This window comes from Schistocerca americana, chromosome 8 (genome assembly GCF_021461395.2).
Source record: "Schistocerca americana isolate TAMUIC-IGC-003095 chromosome 8, iqSchAmer2.1, whole genome shotgun sequence".
Classification (NCBI taxonomy): Eukaryota; Metazoa; Arthropoda; class Insecta; order Orthoptera; family Acrididae; genus Schistocerca; species Schistocerca americana.
In genome coordinates, this window is record NC_060126.1 from 306,962,108 (window position 1) to 306,975,014 (window position 12,907).

Below are 12,907 nucleotides of genomic sequence, written 5' to 3' on the forward strand. Positions count from 1 at the left end.
AAGAACGCTGAAGATTAGATGGGTAGATCACATAAGTAATGAGGAGGTATTGAATAGGATTGGGGAGAAGAGGTGTTTGTGGCACAACGTGACTAGAAGAAGGGATCGATTGGTAGGACACATTCTGAGGCATCAAGGGATCACCAATTTAGTATTGGAGGGCGGCGTGGAGGGTAAAAATCATAGATGGAGACCAAGAGATGAATACACTAAACAGATTCAGAAGGATGTAGTTTGCAGTAAGTACTGGGAGATGAAGAAGCTTGCACAGGATAGAGTAGCATGGAGAGCTGCATCAAACCAGTCTCAGGATTGAAGACCACAACAACAGCAACAGGTAGGTATGGTCTGAAAATAGCTATGCAAGTGCTCAGTCAGACCTTGAAAAATTTCAAAGTGATCAAAGAATGGCAAGTTGCAGGAAATGTTCAGAATGTAAAATAGCATACGCTGACTGAAATATCAGTTATTTGCAGGTGGAAACAGTCATCACGTTCATATAGATGGCCGTAACAATTTACATGGATATGAAATGGAATGATCCCATAGGATCACTCGTATGTAAAGCTGATGACGGACTTCAGTTTATTGGTAGGATACTGAAAATGTAATGCAATGCATCTAGAAAGCAGGTTGCATTCAAAACACTTGTATGACTGATCCTAGAATATTGCCATGTTTATGAGACCCAAGTCTGACATGACTAATGGGGGATATTAAACATGTACAAAAAGGGCAGCACTAATGGCAACTAGTATGTTTGATCCATGGTAGAGTGTCATTGAGATGCTCCATGAAAGCCTACTTAATAAGTTTCAAGAAACAGTAATAACAGAAGAAACAAGGAATTATAGTACAATTTCCTACAGATCATTCTCACTGGGACACTAATATGTGGTATAATGATAAGCACCCTCTGCCTTTTACATCACTTTCCGCTCCTGGGATTGGAATGACTCCTTACCCTCTACCTGAAAACCCACATCCTTTTGTCTTTTCCTCTCCTTCCCTCCTTCCTTCCCTCTTTCCTGATGAAGCAACCGTTTGTTGCAAAAGCTTGAATTTTGTGTGTATGTTTGTGTTTGTTTGAGGGTCTATTGACCTGCCAGCACTTTCGTTTGGTAAGTCACATCATCTTTGTATAGATATATTATGATGCAACTCCCCAAGACACTATCCAAATTGAACCCTGCCTGGAACAGTTCTGTCCTCCGTCACAGCGGGACCCACCTCCTCTTCCTCAAAATCACCCTCTCCAAACTTTCCAGGAATTTCTCACTTCCAGCCTTGCCTCTCAATCCTTCTTAAAAAACCTTAATCCTACTCCCAACATCACCACTGCTGAAGCCCAGGCTATCCGTGATCTGAAGGCTGACCGATCCATCGTCATTCTTCCGGCGGACAGGGGTTCCACGACCGTGGTACTTGATCATCAGGAGTATGTGGCTGAGGGACTGTGTCAGCTTGCAGACAACACTACTTACAAAGCTTGCCAAGGTAATCCCATTCCTGATGTCCAGGTGGAGCTTCAAGGAATCCTCAGAACCTTAGGCCCCCTACAAAACCTTTCACCTGACTCCATCAACCTCCTGACCCCACCAACACCCCGCACCCCTACCTTCTACCTTCTTCCTAAAATTCACAAACCCAATCATCCCGGCCGTCCCACTGTAGCTGGTTACCAAGCCCCCACAGAACGTATCTCTGCCTACGTAGATCAACACCTTCAACCCATTACATGCAGTCTCCCATCCTTCATCAAAGACACCAACCACTTTCTTGAACGCCTAGAATCCTTACCCAATCCGTTACCCCCGGAAACCATCCTTGTAACCATTGATGCCACTTCCTTATACACAAATATCCCGCACGTCCAGGGCCTCGCTGCGATGGAGCATTTCCTTTCATGCCGATCACCTTCCACCCTACCTAAAACCTCTTTCCTCATTACCTTAGCCAGCTTCATCCTGACCCACAACTTTTTCACTTTTGAAGGCCAGACATACCAACAATTAAAGGGAACAGCCATGGGTACCAGGATGGCCCCCACGTACACCAACCTATTTATGGGTCGCTTAGAGGAAGCCTTCTTGGTTACCCAAGCCTGCCAACCCAAAGTCTGGTACAGATTTATTGATGACATCTTCGTGATCTGGACTCACAGTGAAGAAGAACTCCAGAATTTCCTCTCCAACCTCAACTCCTTTGGTTCCATCAGATTCACCTGGTCCTACTCCAAATCCCATGCCACTTTCCTTGATGTTGACCTCCACCTTTCCAATGGCCAGCTTCACACGTCCATCCACATCAAACCCACCAACAAGCAACAGTACCTCCATTATGACAGCTGCCACCCATTCCACATCAAACGGTCCCTTCCCTACAGCCTAGGTCTTCGTGGCAAACGAATCTGCTCCAGTCCGGAGTCCCTGAACCATTACACCAACAACCTGACAACAGCTTTCGCATCCCGCAACTACCCTCCCGATCTGGTACAGAAGCAAATAACCAGAGCCACTTCCTCATCCTCTCAAACCCAGAACCTCCCACAGAAGAAACACAAAAGTGCCCCACTTGTGACAGGATACTTTCCGGGACTGGATCAGACTCTGAATGTGGCCCTCCAGCAGGGATACGACTTCCTCAAATCCTGCCCTGCAATGAGATCCATCCTTCATGAAATCCTCCCCACTCCACCAAGAGTGTCTTTCCGCCGTCCACCTAACCTTCATAACCTGTTAGTTCATCCCTATTAAATCCCCAAACCACCTTCCCTACCCTCTGGCTCCTACCCTTGTAACCACCCCCGGTGTAAAACCTGTCCCACCACCACCTACTCCAGTCCTGTAACCCGGAAGGTGTACACGATCCAAGGCAGAGCCATGAGTGAAAGCACCCACGTGATTTACCAACTGACCTGCCTACACTGTGACGCATTCTATGTGGGAATGACCAGCAACAAACTGTCCATTCGCATGAATGGACACAGGCAGACAGTGTTTGTTGGTAATGAGGATCACCCTGTGGCTAAACATGCCTTGTTGCACAGCCAGCACATCTTGGCACAGTGTTATACTGTCTGGGTTATCTGGATACTTCCCACTAACACCAACCTATCCGAACTCTGGAGATGGGAACTTGCTCTTCAATATATCCTCTCTTCCCGTTATCCACCAGGCCTCAATCTCCGCTAATTTCAAGTTGCTGCCACTCATACCTCACCTGTCATTCAACAACATCTTTGCCTCTGCACTTCCGCCTCGACTGACATCTCTGCCCAAACTCTTTGTCTTTAAATATGTCTGCTTGTGTCTGTATATGTGTGGATGGATATGTGTGTGTGTGTGAGTGTATACCCGTCCTTTTTTCCCCCTAAGGTAAGTATTTCCGCTCCCGGGATTGGAATGAGCCCTTACCCTCTCCCTTAAAACCCACATCCTTTCGTCTTTCCCTCTCCTTCCCTCTTTCCTGATGAGGCAACAGTTTGTTGCGAAAGCTTGAATTTTGTGTGTATGTTTGTGTTTGTTTGTGTGTCTATCGACGTGCCAGCGCTTTCGTTTGGTAAGTCACATCATCTTGGTTTTTAGATATATTTTTCCCATGTGGAATGTTTCCCTCCATTAATTTATATATATATATATATATATATATATATATATATATATATATATATATATATATATATATATGTGTGTGTGTGTGTGTGTGTGTGTGTGTGTGTGTGTGTGTGTTTCTTTACTTCATTCATTCATGTTTCTCATAATTTAATCTGTAATTTGTAAACAACTTACAAAAAAAATAATGTATAATCTGATACATGTATTCTGTTTATAGCATATACTAATTCCAGTTAAGCCAAAATGAGAATACCACATACTATCCCAAAGAATGCATATGAGGTGTATAAACCCTCCAGGACAACTTTGAATCTTGTTGGGGAGGATGCAAGACCCATCAAAGCTGAAAATATCACTTGGGATGAAGATATACCGCCAACTCTAGTTACATTGTGTGTACAGAGCCTTGTACAGTCATTCAAAGGTAAATTTCTTTTCCTCACTTTTAATTTTTGGGTATTCAACTTGATGATGATGAAGAGGAAAGGAAAGGATTAGTATTGGTGAGGATACCCTCTGCCACACACTGTATAGTGGCTTGTAGAGTATATGTGTAGATTCAGAAGATCATCACTATCATCATCATCATCATCATCATATTGTACAGTTTCCTACCACTGATAGAGACTACTTAGAACACAAGGCTTTCCATCTTCTCAAGTCTTCTCACTACTCTCTGTCACTACTTTGGCCCAGTCTTCTCCTCTCTCCTGAATGTTTTCCTCGACTTCTTTTAGTCACTTGTCACTTCACTTTCATGTTGTGCCCTAGCCTTCCATCTTTGTCTCAGACATCTTCTTGGGCATCTTCTTCTCAAGCATTCTCTTCATAAGATTATACTATTTTAATACTTTTTCCTGAATATTATCTTCCAGGCATTTATTTTCATAACACTTTTTATTTCTCCTCTTTTCCATTTTTCTTTCGCTTATTCAACTTCCCAAAAACTTCACTTCACACAATAGAGTTGGTATATATTATGTTTAGTATATCACTTTCTTACCTTTTTGAGGATTCCTTTGTTCCATATCATTCTTCTCACACTCTTCATAAAGTTATCAGCTTGTATAATATGTTCACTTGTCTCTTTGCCATTTATAACATTTTCTTGTATTTTACTCCACAGATAGTTAAAACTTTCCATCATTTTTTGCTGCCATGCACCCGGTTTCATGTTTACTATCTATCTTTTGTGTCAAACTTCTCACATTTCTTTGCATTATCTTTTAGGCTACACAGTATCGTGTTTACTATAGATCTATCTTTTGTGTCCAGCTTCTCACATTTCTTTGCATTACCTTTTTGGCCATACACTTGCACAGCTTTTTACTAAACTTGTATTTTCATCTGTACTTCTTCATCATTGTTCCCCAACACCATCAAATCACCAGCAAACAGCATTGCTCTCACCCTGGGTGTTATCTCTCTTGCCAGTTTTATCATCATGGAATCTATCATCATTAAGAAAAGAAATGTAGATGGAACACTTCCTTTTTTAAGACCATTTCTCTGCTTCAGCATACCTGTTATCTCTCCTCCAGCTCTCACTTTCCTTCTTAGTACTTCCAAATTTTTCTTCTGGATACAGTATTGTATCCTTTCTCTTAATTCATTAAGATCATCAGTAAATGTGTCCCATATTTGCAGTATTGCTTGAAGCCATACTGTTCTTTCAGCAGCTTTTCAACTGTTCTGCAGATTCGTCTCTCAAGGATCTCTAAACATTTAGCTGAGTGGCACATTAGAGTAATGCCCAGCTATAGTTCTTATGTCCTTTTGGCTTCCAATCTGGAAGACAAGTGCAGTTACTTACTCCCTTCTTTCAGTTTTCTGAAGTTCTCATTTCCTTCCATACTGATCTCAACTCTACGCAGCCAAGATCATTTCCATATTTTGGTCCTCAAATACTGGTACCTTTCCTCCTTTTGTGTTCATCAGAGCCACCTTCACTTCTATCCATATTATTTCATATTCTATTCCTCGTTCATCCTCTATCTATAAGGGCATTCAAATGAAAGTGAGTAAACAGTTTATTATTTAAAAAATAATCAGCATAACTGTTAATAGATTTATCCCACTGTGGGACAACACAGTCAATGCCTTCATGCAAAAACGTTTGTGATTGCCTACAGAACCATGATTGTACACAGGTGTGCATGTCTCCATCAGAAGCAAATTGACAGTCATGAATTTCTTTCTTTATGGCGCCAAAAATTTGGAAATCACTTGAGATATTGGGACTGCATGGAGAATGTGTAATAGCTTCCCAGCAAAACTTCTGCAGTGTGGTCAGAACAACCTTTGCAGCTTGTGGGCAGGCATTATTCTGCAACAGAGTGGCATCATCCACCTACATTCCTGAACATTTGGACTTTGAAATATGCTCACTATTTTTTATTTACTTAAATTTGGGATATTTCGTGACAGTACCTTTTCCATGTTTTTCCGTGTTTACAAGGCGATATTTGTCTTGGCTTCAGTTGTCTAGTGGAAGTATGATTCCACAATGCAGTTTCGTCGGCTGCAGAAATGACCTGGTTCAATGCATTTGGCTCATTTTTGGTGCTTCAAATACCATTTCTTCGAATATGGTTTCTTCTTAAAGTTTATATAAAAAAGTAGTAACATAATTCTTTTTTTTCTGTTCACTTCCAAATTATTATGACGGCGACCTGCACACTGTTCTACCGTCAACACACACCACGAGTTCACTGCCGACTGACTACAGTCAAAGACGACTCCAGCGTAAAAGACATTTTACACAACACACAAGCTTCCACTTGTAATCAGTCTCTTTGATATTCTTCGTCACGTTTACTAATAGTAATCAATATGCTTTCACTCTCAAAAATATAAGTAAATTAGCATATAATAAGGCAAATTACAATAAAAAAATTCTGACAAAAATATAAGAAAACATTTACAATTTGGTATTGACAAATCCGGTAGAAAATAACACATCTCCCAGATCCATTACAACGTGATGGTGCACTTCCATTAATGAACAGCAGTATGTGGACATTTCGCAAAAATTGAAGCATGCTATCAAGTTCTAATGCCCAGAAGTGTTGACAGATGTTATCATCCTGTTGCAGAATAATGCCTGCCCACATGTTGCCAAAGTTGTTTTAACTACACTGGGAAGTCCTTACACACCCTCCGTACAGTCCTGATCCCTCCCAATGTGACTTCAATTTTTGGAGCCCTGAAGAGAGACATTCATGGCTCCTGATTGCTTCGGACAAAGATGTGCATGCCTGGGTTCAATCACGGTTCCATAGGCAACTGCAAACATTTTTCTATGAAGGTGTTGGCCATCTTATCTCACAGTGGGAAAGTGTGTTAACAATTATGGCAGTTACTTCTGAAATAATAAATGGTTTGCTTAACTTTTCTTTCCATCTCTCATTTTCATTTGACTGCCCCTTATATATCTCTGTATCCCTGCACATCTCTACCTGGACTCAGCATATCATTATGTTCTCCACAATTCGTTGTGGTCATCCTCCTCTTTCTCAGTCCCATTTTTATTAACCACTTCTTTCATTCTCAGTCTTTCCACTTCTATTTCTTGTCATTTCATATGCTACTTTCTTACTTCCTTTATTATGCTGTTCCATCATCCTGGACTATTTTTCCATTCACTTTCTCTTTTCCACTACTACCTGCTTTTGTGCTTTCCTTCATTGGAACCACATTGTAAATGTCTCATTCTTATTACAAAATGAGTCAAATTTACAAAGAATTTGGCAGCATTACTTAGCACCCCTTCTGGCCTGGATAAATGCACTTATTCAATTGGGAAGGGTGACATAAAGCCATAGTATCCTCTCCTGAGGCAAGCTAACTCACAACTGTCGTATCTGTTACGTAATATCCTTAATACTGGCACTGGGACAGAGTTGACACTAATGCTGGTCCCTCACATGATATGTTGGTGCCAGATCTGTGGGTATTTTTGGCCACAGGAGTACCTCAACATCAAGCAGACAGTTCATAGAGACACATGCCATGTGTGAACAAGCATTGTACTGTTTAAAATTGGCACCAAGATACTGTCACGTGGAAGGAAATACATGAGGACAAAGGATGTAGTGGCATTCTGTTGCACCGTCATAATTCTCTCAATTACTGCCAGCCATGACTTGATGTCACAGCTGACTCTCCTCACACCCTGATGCCAGGAGTAAAATCACCGTGCCCATAGTCACAGACAATGGTCATCCAGGATAGTGCAAATGTGCCATTCATCACTGAATTCAATGCAATGCTATTCATCAGCAGTCTTTGCTTCCCAGTCATGGCAGCACTCCAAACATAGCTGCTTTTGTGCTGTGCTTTTGATGGCAGCCTATGCATAGGACAGTTACTCCCTAATTCAGCTGTTGCTTGTCTCCAACTAGTGGTGCAGGGCGACACAGAAAGATGGACGAGTCCGTTACTTGTTCTTAGGTGGCAGACGCAGACATCAATGGGTTGTGATGTGGTTGGTGCACAGTATAGTGGTCCTCCCTTGTGATAGTCAGACATGGTTGACTGGAACCTTGACAGTAAGTGTGCCTGCTCTCATGTTCCCATGCAGTCCAACATTAGGTCTCTGGCACCTCTGAATGCTCCACAAATCAGAATATTACACCATTCAAACAGTCAGCCAAAAGAGACCAGCAATGAGACCCCTTTCAAACTCTGTTTGGTGCCGATAATGCTGTCCCGCATGAACTCTACATAGCAATTTCATCACTTTCACAGGGATTACTCATCTGATGCTTCTTATATATGCTGTGGCAAGCCTGGTAACAACATTATACATGAACAACACTAATATATTCTGGCAACCATTGAACTTGTCACAGAGAAAATGCAGCTGTAATCTTGGATGTACCCTCCAGTGATGTGTGTGCAGAAAAACTAAAAGTGTAGTTGCAACATTGATAGAAAAATAATATAGTATGTGGTTAACATTTGATCAGATCAGGTCAATTTTTATATTGAGAATTGAATGAGCATAGCCATAATAACTTTAGCTCACATAATACCTCAAGTTTATAATTGTCTATCATGATTCTGTGCCTCAACATTGTTTTCATTGTCAATATCAGACTGTCAGGTGCTGACTCCAATACCAGTATAATACGAAAATTAATTTCCTTTTCCTCACAAACTGCTGAATTGCTGTGGTAATAAGACATTTAACACATGTGAGCTGTAATTACAGTTTATGTTGAATTGTGTAGATTGAAGGGGCAAGGGGTCCAGTGTGTTCAGAGAAATTTCAACAGGAGTGACTTCTCTGTAATTTTGCTCGTAATGACAGGAAAAGAAAAGAAATCACTTATTCAGTCATGAACAGAAAAGACATTATGTGCAATGATATTTTCCCAGAATGGTAGAGAGCCTGCAGTACGGGAAAAACTGAACCACCCAGGTAATTTCATAGGAGGAGAAATGAAAAAAAAAAAAAAAAGAGAATGATACATTGATCATTAAACAAAACCAAAGCAAATCATTGCTGTTGTTATTGTTATTGTCATTGTAGTAGTCGTTCCAGAAACTAGTTTTAGTTTCCTCATTTATCCGTTTGAAATTAAAATAATAAACTGAATGGTGTTAGTTAAGACTTTTGGATCAAACTGTCTTCTAGTTGAGATAACATTAACAAATTTTATATGATAACTATAAAGAATCTTGACGTCATGCAATAATTATTATCTCTCTCGTGAATAAATGAAATACATTATGGAGCAATGAACATACTGGACTTGCTAAAACAATCAGTAAAATAGCCACCGTGGACAAAGTTAATGTGTATGCACTGTTAAAAACACCTCATTTCTGGAGCTTAATACTATGTGTAATACATGGATGCATCTAACACAGCTTTTCCACATGAAATTTCAATTGTGTTATAAGTTGATTGACATTTTAAGATTGTGGAGTAATAGTTCTATCATACATTTTTCTCCGAATACAGATAATTGCATTATGGGACTTTTTGTATTAATATTATGCCTTTTATAATTTGTTGTTATTCTTACAACATAAGTGTTAATATGTGCTAATGCAATCATAATATACAATTATAGTTATTTAATTATATATATTTATAAGTAGCATGAAAGTCAGATCTTATCAATTTTTTCAGTAGGTCGTAACTGTTACAGACAGGCCAGTACTAGATTTACTGCCACCAGAAGCACTTGACCTGTTACTGGAAACATTACCAACTGACCTTCCTGTAAAACTTACTGTCCCACTGATTAGAGATGGAATTTACTGGGAAAGAAGTGCTCGTAACCGTTGGAAAAGTGTAAGTTGCATTGTTCCACTCAAATATATTTAATTTTTGCCCTCTCTTCCTTGAACCATAAATGTAGGTTTTCCATATTCCAGAAGGTTGTTACAATAATTTTATTTCATGAATAAATGCTTCCTGAAGTTCTTCCCCAGTCAGATTTGTTTTCAGTCCTGATCTATTAATGTCTTTCTCAGTCGTCATCTTTCAGAAGGCCATTAAGTATTTTATTTAGTTGGCCAAATTACGTCAATAGCCTGAGGTATTACTTCATCAATGTTCCAACTCATGACTGGCATTTTTGTCTGAAAAGGATTTAATCAGTATATACCAAATATAATTAAAAACTGACTTAGACTGTTTTAAGATCAGTTTTTAATAATCTTTTGCTGAAGTTACATTGAAACTACAAATAAAACTATCAGACTTATATTCAGTACTTTAAAAAAATCTGTGATGAATTTATAACTTACCTTCAGGCGGCAAAATACTGCCAATAGAAACATATAAAAGTAAAAGAGACACACACACAATCTTTGTTTCAGAACAAATAGTTCCTTCCATGGGTATGGGGACTGGAACTTGGTACTAGGAAAAGGAAGAGAAAAAAAGTTGTAGAAGGGCATGAACTAGGGGAAAAGAATGAAAGGGCAAGGTGCCTGGTGGAATTTTTCTGCTCAGTGCATAGTTTAATGATTGTTAACATCAGGTATAATAATTATGAAGTGGGTTGTATATGTGGAATAGAACTGGAGACGTCATAACGTTTGAGAAGGATTACATAATGGCAGGATGGAGATTTTGAAACCAGATTTAAACTGCAACATGTATTCACATGCAGATATGGAATCTGACCCTAATCAGTTGCTGATGAGCTATGGATTAAAATGAGAGAAGTAACAGTGGATAAAGAGTGTAGAGATGGGGATTGGATAAATTGAAGGAACCAGAAGTTGCTGAGAGTACCAAAGGAAGTGTCAAGCAACAGTTGACTGAAATGGGGGAAATAAATACACTAGAAGACAAATGGGCAGTGGGGGATAATGCTTGTCACATCTATGGCTTTCTATAAGCAATATTGCCTGCTCGTTTGTGCAGAATGGAGAATATCTTAGACAGTTTGTCACCTGGGTACAGATTTGGTTAGTTGATTTGGAGAAGGGGACCAAACAGCAAGGTCATCAGATTGGGGAAGAATGGGGAAGGAAACCAGCCATGCCCTTTCAAAGGAACCATTTTGGCATTTGGCTGAAGCGATTTAGGGAAATTGTGGAAAACTTAAATCAGAATGGCCGGACATGGGTTTGAACCATTGCCCTTCCAAATGCGAGTCCAGTGTGCTAACTACTGTTCCACCTTGCTTGGTCAGGTCTGGCAAACCCAAGTTTTCTGAGGTGAGGATTGGTGAGTACCACCAGCCCTCCATAACTGTAAGCTCTCAGCATTCTTCAGTAAGCTTCATATAGTGTGGTGGTGGAATATTGTGTGACATAGGGAATGAGATCTTGACATAAATGCGTGGATCATGAGAATGATAGAAAGCTCTATAAAGAAAAACCTCATTCTCAATTATGTGCAATGTGCCAATGGAGCAAATGACAGTTGAGGTGAAACAGTCAATAGTGGGCAACCTCTGGGGAAGCTGTTTGTGAGTAAAAGGACATTTACAGTTCCCAAAATGTGTTTTTGATTATTAAGAGACAGAACAGGATCTTCAAAAAAGTATTGCATTTTTGTATAAATAAAGGTTTAGTTTGTGTAGCAGGCAAACTAATATCAGTCAGGCACTTAAAGAACATTACATTATTCATGCAAAGTGCCAAGTTACATAAAGCTGAACTACTACAGAAAATGAAAACTCTTGGGGAATACCTAATTGTTACTGAATTTCACAACATTTAATTCTAGCAAGAGTTTGTAACATGCTGAGACCTAATGCAAATAGATGTAGAGGAACTGAAGGAAGAGTGGGAAGACATTGATAGGAAAGATGTCAAAAACGAAATGAATCTATTGAATGGTGTATTATAAAATACAGCTAAATTTATTCATACCTTGAGCTCTCTGTTGTTGCCTGAGCACATTAATCTGGGATTCATATGCCTCAAAGTGAAACCATAAGACAGTAATCCAATGTGCTGTTGTCACTATGGACATCAATTGCTGAGTAACTCTTGGAAAATGTGGCATAGTTGCACCTGAAGATGGGAACTCTAATTTGACTCGTGTGAACAACAAAGGCATCCATGTTGTTGTGAACTGTGCATGTCAAGTATTCTTGGATGACAAGAAGTTTCAGATGGTAGAAATCATGGGGAGGATACTGTATTTGTTGCAGTGGCCAAAACAAAATTTCAAAAAAAGAGAGTTCTCAATGCATGCTTTAGCAACGGAAGCTGCTAGAAACACTATCACAAGCAAGTGCTCTTGCAGTGGTAGAGTTGCTGTAAAGGCATTAATTTTCCTCACACAAACAGCATAGGCCACAGACGGTTCTTCATCGAGCTCCAAATCTGCCCCTACTGTCAGCTGGACTGAAACTGCACTGTGGTTCCACAATAACAAAATCATCACCCTCACAATTTTAAAAGAAAGGCATGGTTAAGAGGTCTAGACTGAAACAAAGTAGTATAAAGCCATCAAACCATGCTGCTCTTATCCTGTGTGGTGGTTCTCATCCAGAGCAAACTACAGATGACAAGGAAATCGATATCTGATGAGGAAACACAGTCCTCACCAGGAAACCCCTTCTATCACAAAACTGTCATCTCAACAGAAAGATAAAGGCAAAGACAGTAATAAACCTCACCATTAACATTGTTCCTATTTTACAGTGGAATATGAATGGGTTCAAGACACATCTGGAAGAATTTGGACTCCTAGCTCAGGCAAGATCTTTGTTCTTATGTTTACAAGAAAGAAATTTTTAATTATCTCACACACGTGTTAAGAGGTTATAACTTCCACAGAAAGGTTGACCTAAGTGGACAGAGAGCTA

General features: G+C 39.8%; 1 protein-coding gene across 1 annotated transcript in view; it reads left to right on the forward strand.

Annotated features, from left to right (window-relative positions):
- Window positions 1-3,860: 3,860 nt before the first annotated feature.
- Window positions 3,861-12,907, forward strand: part of LOC124545786 (dynein regulatory complex subunit 5) — a 99,121-nt gene continuing 90,074 nt past the window's right edge. The window contains exons 1-2 of the mRNA XM_047124733.1: window positions 3,861-4,041; window positions 9,779-9,924. Coding sequence (XP_046980689.1) covers window positions 3,861-4,041; window positions 9,779-9,924 — 327 coding nt within the window. The remainder of the gene's footprint in view (window positions 4,042-9,778; window positions 9,925-12,907) is intronic.